The 13,381-nt window shown below is 32.2% G+C and overlaps 1 protein-coding gene across 1 annotated transcript; it reads right to left on the bottom strand.

Moving 5' to 3' along the window:
- Positions 1 to 2,525: 2,525 nt before the first annotated feature.
- LOC101055527 (Hop-interacting protein THI080) lies at positions 2,526 to 7,807 on the bottom strand. The gene is made up of 7 exons (NM_001279043.2): positions 7,050 to 7,807; positions 6,754 to 6,897; positions 6,498 to 6,650; positions 5,369 to 5,484; positions 4,944 to 5,111; positions 3,203 to 3,433; positions 2,526 to 2,891 (listed from the first exon to the last, which is right to left on the bottom strand). Exons 1-7 carry the CDS (start codon positions 7,678 to 7,680, stop codon positions 2,718 to 2,720), a joined length of 1,617 nt encoding a protein of 538 aa, NP_001265972.2. The 5' UTR covers positions 7,681 to 7,807; the 3' UTR covers positions 2,526 to 2,717.
- Between the last annotated feature and the right edge of the window lie 5,574 nt (positions 7,808 to 13,381).

Below are 13,381 nucleotides of genomic sequence, written 5' to 3'. Positions count from 1 at the left end.
TATCACAAATTCGATCCTAATCTATCGCTAATTTCTAGTGTATATATTGTCGCTAATTGCTTGTTTTCTTATAATAATCTAAGAAAAAAATATTCAATTAATCACATTCAATATATTTTTTAAATAAAATTTCCGATATGCAAAGTTACTTAGGTATGAATATATTTAACTACGTGGACCATCTACCAGAGGAAGTGACTGAATTTTGTCAACTCAATTATACAGTACTCGATTATGTTTTTCTCTGGCTATGATCTCTTCTTTTTTTTTTTTTTTTAATCCAGCTTGTGCTCAGAATGAAATTTTCACTTTATTTTATTTGAAAAGCCAGAATGTTAAATAATTAATTAAAATGATAAGAAGTGACTACGTTGCGTGGATATATAAAAAGAAGAATCTCAAATAATGTTTACTTTTTTCAAACTTTAAATAATTGTTGGTTGAATTGAGCCATAAATACAATTATAATATACTTTGACAAATTTAAGTAAATTTTGTACGTGTTGAGATAGAGTAGGAGGCGGCATTGGATCTTAATTAGATCAAAAGCATTGAAAACGTGTCATTATTAGGAATACCTAAAACCCAAATTAAAAAAGATTAGTCAAAGTTAGTATAATAAAGTGGCAATTGACACCATGCCTACTACAACTCTCAAATACCAACTAGGAAGGCAAATTGCTTATGATTTGAATTTCTAACAGTCTAAAACGATATAATTAAATTTTTAGGTATGATAAATTTTTTTATTACAATTTAATTTTCAGTCTCATATCTTCAGAAGTAGCAGATTTCATCCCTAAAATGTGATCTCTAATACTACTATCTTTGTTAGGTCAGTATGATCACGTGTCAAGGCATTATTCGTCCGTCTATCGAAAATTATATTTTCTCATTTAATTCATCAAGCTAAGCAACAAGAAGACGTACATTCATGAAACTTGCAAGCATCCTAACTTGTTACAAACACACTATTAATATATGTAAGTCCAATGAATTTATGTACATGATAGATCATTTAACTAACTCTGAGCACACTTGTATCTCCAGTAGTTTCCTATAAACTGTTTGGCTGTATTCTAAACGTAGCACATATATATCTCACATAAGATTCTAAAAGTCACATGGCCAAACAGAACTTATGACTTGATCTGCAAATCATTATTCAGCAAAGTTTAAGAGACACGTCCTAATCTATTTTTTAAATAAATAAATAAATTATCAAATGACAAAATTTTCAATAGAAGGGTTCAAAATTCGCCGAGATAGACACACGGAGTAGCCGAAGGGGATTCGACATTTACTATAAATACATAAAATATTATTTCAACTATATATAAATAGTATAATTTTCTGTCGAAGGGGGTTCGGTTGTACCAAGGTCGCTCCCCCTTGATTATTGACAACACTTGAAAAAATCCACCTGCTCATAATTTTTATAGGTATTTTCTACGTAACGGCGAATTCATATTTAGAGTACTTAAACTCAAAACCTCGAACTAAGAATGATAAGATATTTATAACTGAACCACAAACTGAGATTTTTGATTAAGAATAAGATAAATAAATTTATTTTACTAATGTGAAAAGAACGCCGTACTTCTATGTATAAAAAAAAGTAGGAAACCTAGAAAATAGTATGTACAGTTATCACCAAAATCCAATGGATTAGTTGGTTTGTAAGAAATCACCAAATACTGATGGCTTACCTAATCCAAAGATAGGCGTATTTGTTTATCTACGTCGATTTGGTGTACAGAGGGTAGGGCGGAGGGTTCTGAAACCTGTGATTTTTGCGCGTAGTTGTATTTATATTGAGAAATTCATTTAATTTATAAGAAATATATTTGTTGGAAATCCATTAACAAAGTAGGTGTTAGGACCTATGGCAGATATTAAAACTAAGTTGTAATGGACACAATTGGATATCGAGTGTTCATATATATGATCGTCAATATATTCATTGGAATGTTGACGACTTATTAGGAAAAATATTAGGTTTGAATCCCCTGAGCACTTTATACCAACTGTTTTCCTTAATTTGAGTTTATTGGAAACCATAAAATTTAAATGTTTAAATCCGTCTCTTCTATCAATTCATCGAAAGGATAGTCAGTTTTTTCTTTACCTTATTAACTACGATAACAGTCGCGATTGCTCTCTTGCAACTCCTACTTTAATTAAAGAACCATACAAAATACCCAGTTCAGGCATATGGTTAGGAAGAACTATGACTTAGGTCTCTAATTGAAAAATGCATACATCATTCACAAGCAGATCAAGGAAAAGTGGTGCAAAACACAAACTCAAAGGATATTTATCGTTCATTTCGAGGAAATACATCTGCAGTAAGTGTCATCATAAATACAAAGCTTCACTTAAAACAATTGTAAATTTGCAACACCATATACAAAAGTGAGACAAATATGTAGTAAAACTTCTATAAACAAACCTACAAAAGCCTTAAATCAAAGCAATTAATCTACATGTCATCCACTCAAGCTCATTTTCCCCTATATCCAAAAAAAAAATAAAAATCCCAGCAGTACAACCCAATCATACCTACATATTACTCCCAGTGGCATTCTCAAAGATCTGATCTTCTGAATATCGATATTTATCAAGAATTGGAATATCGATGATCAGATTTTGCTATGGAACCCATTAAAACAACCAAAGGAAATCATTAGAATAGTAAAATAAAGCCTTTTATTAACTTAAACAATGACTGTTTGGCCACTGAGTACATCCTGAAGCTGGAGAGACCCATCCTTCATTAGATTAACACTTAAGCTTTTGAATCTTTCTCTTGAGTATTGTCGAGATGCCTTTCTCCAATCAGTTCCTGCCTTCATCATTCCTACAAACTCCTCGAAACTGATTTGCCCATCCTGAGAAAATGCAATAATGATGAAAAACTGGCGTGACATATCAGAGCGAGGAGATAGTGCAAGCGGACAAACTTACAAATGCAGCATATACCTTTCATTCTACATTCCAAAAAATAATTCCATCTCTTTTTTCTTTACTTTTTTTTTTGGGTGAAATTTCGGTGAAAATCTTGCAGTACTTGATAAGATCCAACAAGCTTCTTTAGCAACGAATAATGTTGAGAAGTACTCTATTTCGTTTCTCTAAATATAATGGAAGAGCAATGAAAAGAGGCAGGGTCACTAAACAGAGAAAAAAAGGTGAGTCTAACCTTGTCGGTATCAACTTCGCGCATGATCTCATTCACTACATCAGTGTCGCATGCTCCTGACTCGTCTGCTAAAGCTTCTCGTAGCTCATCTAGCTCAATATAACCACTTCCATCCTTGTCAAAGAACATGAATGCTCTACGAAAATGCTCATCATTTTCCATTCTCTGTAAGTGGATTATAACTGCTACAAACTCCCCATAGTCCAGGACTCCGTTTCCATCAACATCAGCCTAATAAAAAAATTGGTTCAGCAATCATCAGGCAAAAATATTAAATTAATCTTTTCTGAGTGGGGCTAATTACTGTATCTGTAATAGAGTTTATTTCAAATTCCATTTCCCAAATGGAAAAAAGCTTGGGAATTTGCATATAAAAGCTGCACCAGATTTACAGAAGAATACTAGGGAAGATTAGATTGAAGAACTTGAGATACTGCAGAAAGAGAGTTAGTAAAGGCCCATGAGATCAATTATTTTGCAGATCAGACAAAACCACGACAAAAATGGCAGGTTTAAATGCACAAGTTCCAAAAGGCTTTATTTCTTTGTTAAGCTTTATGCCGAATCAAATACGGCCACATCAATTAGAACAGAGAGAGTATATCAGAAAGGCTGATAACATTTTATCCAACAAACATGAGATGGATAACACCAGAAGTCCAATCCTTGTATTCATTATCCACTTATGGCAATGCAAACCAAGTATCACATACATTTTTAATAAAATAATCTGACTGGAACTTCTCAAGAAGCCTATCATGTGTCACAGATCACCCTGCAATATCAATCAATTATGTGGTTGCTATAGCCTTTATGAATACTGCTAAATCTGCTCTGTCCTAGCCCAAGTCATTCTAATATTATTGCTTTGCTTGCAAAAATATGTTGCCTTGGGTAAAACAAAGGATCTCCTAAAACGAGTGGATCTTTAAATCTCAAGGTTATCCTTAGATTGATCCTTTGCTTCCTCCACAAACATCAGACAAAGTGGATGTACAACAGCAAAACCTTACTCCGAACTAATAGGTATCATCTATATAGATCCTTTGCTTCCATTCTCTAGGCCTAGCTTCTTTACCTTCATCCATCAAATTATATGCAATAGTCTACCTTTCTCACACCATTTAGGAGTGACGATATGATTTCAATAACTTCTTCAGCCACACCATCTATGATTTGGAACCCTTACTTATACTTCCTCAGTTATGTAATGGAATCTCTTGCCTATTTCATAGCCTTCATGCAATGTATGCATGCCTACATATAATGAAACAAGAAGGGAAAAGGCTAATCCCTGAAATAAATGCAAAATGCAGAGTCTTCAGAGCCAATATTTTGTGCAAAGTAACCATCTAACAGATGTGAAAAAATTACATGATTTTTCCACCAACCAAAAAAGCTAATCCCCGAGCAGTGGTAAAGTAAGTGATGCAGGATGGGAAGACATATGGAACAATCAATTTCCCCTCCTTCCAAAGTTCCAGTACTTGAAAAATAAGGAGAAACCAAGCAAGAGAGAAGAGGAATAATCAGATCACATGAATAAGGCAGTAGTAATTGCTTTAACATCACTTGGAACTACAACTTATAGCAGCACGTACAAAAACTAGGAAGCATACAGGAAACTGTAAGTAAAATATGTTCTCATATTTTGGCATAAAAAACTTGTAAGTATCAGAAAACAAACAGAATAAAGAACAAAATACTGTTTCAGCGTGTTTAAATAGACAGGAATGTTTACCACATCCATCAGCAACTTCATCTCTGCTTCTGCCAACTGGGAACCAACTTTTCTAAGTCCAGTCTTTAATTCATCATATGTTATTTTCCCATCACCATCAGAGTCCATCAGTGCAAACATCTCTCTAATTACTTCAATCTCTTCAAGTTTCAAGTGTTCAGCAATGACCTAAGCAATTTGACAGGTGCAAATATTTCAAACTAAAGCACATCCATTTGATGATGGAAATAACTACAGAAGCAGTAAAACACTAGGAACGCTAGGACATGAGCAACACACAACACATCATTTACAGTTGCATAGCAACTCTCTCTATCTCTCTGATTTAATAAAATAAGGCAAATAATGTTTCCATTGGCATTCTCTTGCGTATCTCCATCCCCAAACTTTATATTCGTTAGTGCTCAAACAAATTAGAGTCTTACCCGCAATGCTTTCTTTTTGAATCTATTCATGATAGAAAATTGCTTCAGTCGTGTCCTAACAATATCTCCCAGTGGAACATTTGAAGCCTTTTTGGCATTTTGAATCCAGGGGTGATCTGCAATAAAGTAAACAGAGTTAAAGAAATTAAATTTATGCGTGTTTCGAACAGTTTTACTATATAAATGTTTCTTTGTTAGTGACATTCTTAAAAGTAAAATAAGATCTTTGTTAGTGAGAATTAACGTATGATCACATTCAATTCATCCAATTAGACAGTAGTTCTTGTCTTCATTATTGGTCCTATTAATAATTATTAAAGCATAGGCCACTCTGCATATCCTGCATTCAGACATCTGAGTTTTCAAGCATGGTCCTGAATTTTTGAGATGCCTGAGTCTTCGATCATGGGCATACAGGTTAATATCTCTAAAAACATTCAGGGAAACGAAGGGTGGGGAAGGGTTTTCATAACTACCACATAACTGGGCCTCACCCAATTCAAGAGAGGCAGAAAATGCAAAAAGAAATGTACAACTGGATATTTAGTTAATTAACATTAACTTCAAGATATTTCATAAGCGAGACACAAAGATAGTTGCAATACTAAGACATGCAACTGTTCCTACCAAAACAAATTTGATTCATAGAGATGCCATATAGCTCAATCAAGCCCCAGAACCCAGCATACTCAAGGAGATAAGAGAATAAAATAAAATGCAATGACGACCCAGAAAAAGGAATACTCCTTTTTTCGATAAATCAGTATGACTGAACAGTGAGTCGTCGAAACTAAAGCCTTGATTCCTTGAGGAAAGCCTCACTTTTCCAGAGTACTAGGCAGAAAATGCTAAAGAGCATCGAGAGAGATACCCACGATAAATCAGTTTGCATAGAATAGTGCATCAAATCATAAACAGTTTCCAAATGCCTTTTTAACGAGAATGAATTGAACCCCGCATTTCTCTTCTTTTCCTCTAAACTTAAGTAATACTGAGGATCTTCCATCATCAACTTGAAAAACAACGGTGATCTATCTCAAATCGTATCTTTGCTCAACTTATAGTTTTCCATGTACCAGGGGAGCCGTTTACTTGGAAGTTCACAAACTCTGAGTTGAAAAATACTTACCAAGGACCTGTTGGGCTGTCAACCGCTTCTTGGGGTCAGGTTCCAGCATCTGTCTGACAAGACTTTTTGCCTTTTCAGAGACTTGAGGCCATGGTTCCCTCTTGAAATCTATCACTCCCCTTAAAATTGAAAGAGCAACTCCTTGTTCAGTTTCTGCAACAGACAATCAGATTAAAATAAAGACTTAAATCCGGAACCACAAGCAATTGCAAACATCAGAAGTCAACAGGAAACTGGAAAAGTAATATATGTATACCAGCCCAAAATGGAGGAACCCCACATAACAAAATATAAAGGATGACACCAGCACTCCAAATATCAACTTCTGGTCCATAATTCCGCTTCAACACCTCTGGTGCCATGTAGTATGGACTTCCCACAATCTCAGAGAATCTTTCACCTGATTAATCACAAAAAATTACTATGAATCAAACACTTCCCTGCCACTTAAAACATACAGAACAAAGGACTGATTTTTATGAGACAGAGGAAAAGGTTATCTTTCTAATTCACTTGTGGGGTAAACAAATCGGAAGAATTAAGAACTCGTACCAGGCTTGAAAAAGACAGATAGGCCAAAATCGATGGCCTTAAGAGCAGAATGCTCTTTCTTATTAGCAAACAGAAAATTCTCAGGTTTCAAGTCTCTATGCATGACCCCATTAGCATGACACATCCTTACAACTTCTGCTACAGTTCTGGCAACCCCAGCTGCAGCTCTTTCACTGTAATGCCCTCTAGCTACAATTCTATCAAACAACTCCCCACCTTCACATAACTCCATAACAAGATGAACTGCTTCATTATCTTCATAAGTAGCTCTCAACTTCACAATATTTGGGTGATCCGGAAGGCTTGACATAATAGCAACTTCTCTTCTCACATCTTCGATATCAACAGCTGTTCGGAGCTTCTTCTTTGAAATAGATTTGCACGCAAGGGCTTCTCGGGTCTCCCGGTCGGTGCAAAGGTACGTCACTCCGAATTCGCCCCGACCCAGTTCTCGTCCTAAGATGTATTTGTCAGATATGCGGGTTTTAGGGATAAAATCTTTGAGTACTCGGATCGGTGCGGGTGACCCCGAATACGGATTGGGTCTACGTTCTCTGGGCTTCTTTGGTTTAGTTTGAGGATCGGTTTTTGAAGCTTCTTCTGGTCTTATGCAAGCGTTACAGTTACCCATGGCGAAGTGAAATGGGTTGCGCCGCCGCTAATAGTGGTTGCCGGAGGTGGTGGAGGAGGTAGAGGACATGGCACGGCAAAGACTTTTGCAATTTTCTGTATTTCGTGAGAGAGAGAAAAGAAAACGCGGGGTCAGTTGGGAAGTAGTAGTTTTTTGAATAAACTCCATTTATTGCCAAATATTCCTTTTACTCCTATTTTAAAATTGACCCAACTTTATTTTATTTATCAAAAAAGAAAGAAAATATTGGAGAAATATCATGCATCCTTTAAAAACAACCTATTCCAATATTAGTAATGAAAAAGATCGAGAATCGAATTCACACTTATTATTGTATAATAGATGTATTTGTTTTTTTTAAATATATCAACTTCATAATAAAGTTAATAAGAGAAAAGAATTGATGTTATAATTACTGTTTCATTTTCAAAATAAGTGATATTTTTAATTTGAATACACTATTCATTCCTAAAAATATAAGGAATATTTTAATTATAATTTATCGTTACTAAATACCTTGAAAACATATAACTCTTTTGTAACTAGTCGTCCATTATTAAATAATAGGAGTAATATTATCGTATTATTTTATAAAATATATTAAATTTAATATTTTGACAAAATATCTTTGAGGATTTCTTTTAATAATTTAATAGAAAAGTAATTTTGGAAGGTATTGTCCAACTGAAAATGAAATAAATGAACTTTACTTGCTCAACTATAGAGTTGGTCAACCAGAAAATAGCAAAATCCTTTCTGGTATTTAGTCATAATTTCTTACATTTATGTTCTCACAAATATACAAAGCTTTCTAGAAGTTCATATCCACTAAGATATAGTAAACTTGGAAATTAATTATTCAACACAAATTTAAGATATAGTATGGTTTTTATCTTATTCTATAACGTGTATAAGAAGATAAAGAAAATTTTGTTTTGTGGTTACTGTTTTTTTCTCCAAAGGACAAGCAAAGTGAAAATGAATATGATGAACTATAATTAAGAATCCAGTCAATTATAATTTGTTTTTTTTTCCCCTCTTTTTTAACTTTTTTTTGGTTAAGTTTACTAAGTCTATTTGGTCTCTCTCTTTCTCTCACCATCGACACCTACCACTGGCTTTCATGATTACTTCAAGGACCATTTAATATATTTTCTACAAGATTGATTAATTAATTAATTAGACCAACTTGAAAATATAATAAAGTTTTGGTCTCAAATAGATATTATTAAAGTCAAGCTTGACCTTATACAACTACGAAAATACAGAGTGATTTCAACAAGAAATTTAAGAGGGGAGAGAGTCAAACATACATACGGAGGAGGAAGAGGATAACCGTCGATTAGATATGAATTTAGAATTTAAATTTTAGAATTTTTTTATTGAATCCGTTATTTATTTAAAATTATGAGTTTATGTTTACTAATTGTTCTAAATTTTAAAAAACATTTGGATAACCCCAATAATTACATGTAGGTGTCACCTTTTGATCAATTTAATTTAAACCCTATACTTGCATGGACCTAAGTCATGATGATTTGGGTGTAATAATTAAGTCATAGGTGGATTTGGTTGAGATTAATTTGTGATATACCAGTAGATGAAGTTGTTGAACAATTTCATTGTTTGATATCACGGCACACATGTAGTCCTAAAACACTGCCACAAAATAGATTTATTTGGGCGCTATTCTACCAAAATTTTGTATTAGATTGGGATTAAAAAAAAAAACTAAACTTGGATTCATGCTCTATACTTTTCAGAATGTTTACGTATCTTATTTTTGTTTTAGAAGGATAGAGTGTTTCTGAACGATCCTTAGCTTAATAACAATGCAAATTAATTCTTTACTGAGCTGATGACCTTTGATCACTCTAGAGATATTGCTACTTGGTAATTTTAAGTTGGGGTCTGGGAAGGCTAAATGGAGAGAGGATTACAGAGTAGGGAAAAAAACCATCAACTATAAAGTAGTAGATCATGTAGTCAATTGAGTGAGCTACTAAGATTTTGATACGTGTAATATTATTTGTTTTGAATAATATTTGAAGACATTTTTCCATAATTACTAATTAGGCAGCAGGTTATGATAGCATGACAGGTTGACTAAATGTCCTTGTAGCTTTAAACAAAGTCAAAATATGGAAACTAATTTTGAAGTACTAATAAATACTCCAAAAATTCTTCAAAATAACTCTGCGCGCTAGCGTAAAATTGCAAGAAAAGACTTCAAAGTTACATTTCTATTAGTCTAAAGTAAAGTTTTCATTAATTATTTACTAATTTATGTTGTTGTTTTTTTAAAGAATATTTAGGTCTTGTCACGAGTGATGATATTTAGAAGTAGCATGTGGTTTAAAGTTAAGTTGAGTACATGTTAAATGATTTTGTGTTAATTAATGGAGCGGTTGATGATTTGAGATTGACATGTTGAATTACTTACTGTTGCCATGGCTACTTCGACAATAACATATAACCAAAGTTTCATAATCTAATGCTTTCTTACATTGATGTTATGACGAACAACTTTGGTCCCATTAGAACCCATTGTCATTTCCTACCTTAAGTCATCCAATTGATAACATTTTCAAACAAGTGTATTTTGTAAAAATAAATATAATCGTAGTGTACGGATCAGTTTATGTATATATTGACTAATTCACAAAATATTTATTATATTTTACAGGTATAGGTATTGAGTAATCACATTCATCAATATCAACAACAATAATGTTTAGGAAGGGTAAAAATTTGTGTCCTTATATAAAAGTAGAGAGATTGTTTTTAAAAAAACTTTCGTCATAAGTAAAAAACAAGATGATCATTAAGTAACAAGGGAGCAAAGGTCTACCATGAGAGGAGCAAAGACAATGACAGAATAGTGTAATAATCAATAAACAACATATAGATTATAGAAACTAAGATTTTTTTTATATATATCAAAAACAAGAATTAAAGTGAAATAACTAGTACAAAACAAAACCCAACCACTCTAAGCTAGACAATCTTACGGAATAGTATTTTTGATAGATAGAAAAAATCACTTAATATTTGGATAACAGTTCAAATTTTACCGTTTTGTAACTTGTTTTATTGATTACGCTAAATTATACTCTTGAGTATAACAATTAATATGATGGAATATATAAAGGTTTTGCTCCGATTACATTTTTTTATAATATGGTCGGAAAGGAATTAAAAAAAAAAATTCATAAGAGAGAATACATGTTGGATGAATTTTTTGACTTATAAATTCGAATAATATTGAGTTTGAAATTGAGTAAAGATTCTTAATGATAAGAAAAGGACATATAGCCGTAATATTAAATTAAAGTGTGTGGAAGTAGGTGCGGATACGATAAAAAAAAAATGCGTGGTCAATTAGGAGAGGCTGAGACAGAGTCAACAAAGCAATTTGTTTCCTCCAAAAATTAAAAGAAAAATATTTAGAAGAATAGATTATTAATATGACATTATTTGTGATTTCTCAAATCTAATTTAATCTAAATAAATTATATCTATAAATATGTTTATTTGGATGATTCGCGTATAAATATTTAATATCTATTACATAAATTATGATAGATTTAACTACGAAAATTTTAAAAATAATTTACTATTTTAACCGTTGTTAATTGACGATTTTTTTGTGGCACACATATATAAAGAGAGGTACGTGAGTAATGCATGCAGTTGAGGGGATAAATCCCATTAATTGAAAGCACACATATTTGAGTGTTGTATTAAATTAAGAGGAGGAAAGAATGATGGAAAGACATGAGCTTTTTCATGTAGAAGTAACTTTATAACCTGGCAATAGGTTTTATAAGTAGTTGTAGGCCAAACCAAACAGGAAAACATTTAACAAGACCCATGTTCCCTAACATTATTATGTTGTTTGGTGCATGGTGTAATGTGACAATAAAATAAAAAAGGCATATGAAGACCATCGTGGGTTGTGGTGCATTGATCGGAGTGTTTCACTCTTAATTAGAGATTGCAAGTTCGAGCTCTGGGTATAGAGAAAATCATGTTGGAAGGGTCATCCTCGAATGGGCCTGCAAAGCGCGATCCGTATTTAGTTGGAGCTCCAACGAAAACTCCAGACACCGGGTTGAAAACCAAAAAAAAAAAAAGGCATAAAGTGTTAAGCTTCCCACAGCTCATCTCCTCACGCTAAACTGAAAAGGAAGAAAAAAGAGGTTACACATAACTTTTTTTCTCAAATATGTTACTTTCCTTTTCTAGAATCTTAATATTGTTATCCTCTTTTTTCTTTACGATTAGGTTCTTTAGCTCATTTAATAGATGATCGCTCAACATTCCACTAATATATCACAAAAATGATTGAATTGTTCTTTATAATCGAAAAGTCACTCGAAATTTAACTAGTCATTAGGGGAAAAAAAAAAGAAAAATACTTTTTATATGATACTTAGGAAAATTAATCGATCGCCTTGCAATGTGAAGTAATTGAATATAGTTGAATGATTTTTTTACTATAAAAATAGTTTAGTATAATTTTCGGTGCTATACTTGAATAAATTTTAGTAATTTTTATGTTATAAATTAAAAAAATAAATTAGTGATCAGTTGTGAAACTATTCCTCGTTTCTGAAATAGAAAATCAAATAAAATTGATGAATCGTGTATAAGTTTCAAAAAAAAAAAAATTGTTATGAAAAATAGCAAATTAACTAAAAAAAGAAGTTATTTCTCAATTATATTTTTTGAAATTTTTTCTTCGAATAAATACCATTAAAGTGGCCCAAGCCTCTTAAATGACCAAATTCAGCCCAAATACAATTGGTAGGATATGGAGCCAACAGCCCATTCAAAACTTCATCATAGAAATTAAAAATAACTTAAATACACAACTATAAGTTTTATATTTTCTAATTTTTCTTAAAAAAAAATATTACATAATTTCTTTTTTTTTTAAATTTTAGTAGAAGTGTATAGATACATAACATTCCCTCTCCTATAATACACAATTCCCCAATATAATGTCTATTTTTTCTCCATGAAAACACTCAATCTTCTAAATCAGTTTTCGGATTTTGAATTATTAATTTTAATTAAAACACGCAATTTTGAAATTAAAAAAATTGAAATTTTAAAAAACTGGACAATTTCTCTCCCGTTCTTATTGTTCTTCTTACTCCATCATCGTCTTTCTTCTTCTTAACCCAGCATCTGTTATTGGTTTCTTCTTTTTCTTATTACTCCATCATCAATTCTTCTTTTCTTCCTTTTTTTATTTTGGTTAATTGTTCTATTACATCATAGAAATAGATCCGTTAATTAATAGAAGGATAAATGGTTCCGACGATGAAAATTGAAAAGAAAATAGAAAAAAGTCTTTGCATGATCCTATGAATCTTCAGAAGGATTCAAACAAAGACTCTGGCGAAACATCAAAATCAAAGGTTGTCAAAATACAACAAAAAAAAATAAAAAAGAAGCAGCAAACATTGTTGTCAGGCCTACATTATTTCGGGTTTGTATTTTTATACTTATTTTAAAATTGTTGTTGAAATTAGTAAAATTTTTAAGGAATCCAATATGTATCAAAAAATTATAAATATTATTATCATGTATCACACAATAGGTTTAACACATAAGTACTAAGTGGATTATAATGTTTACTCTATGCTTTGGTGCATGAATTAGATGTGTATCATATGATTTCCTGTGTATC

Source organism: Solanum lycopersicum, chromosome 3 (assembly GCF_036512215.1).
Source record: "Solanum lycopersicum chromosome 3, SLM_r2.1".
In the NCBI taxonomy this organism is placed as follows: Eukaryota; Viridiplantae; Streptophyta; class Magnoliopsida; order Solanales; family Solanaceae; genus Solanum; species Solanum lycopersicum.
The sequence above is the reverse complement of the archived record's forward strand: the minus strand, read 5'-3'. Positions and strand labels throughout refer to the sequence as shown.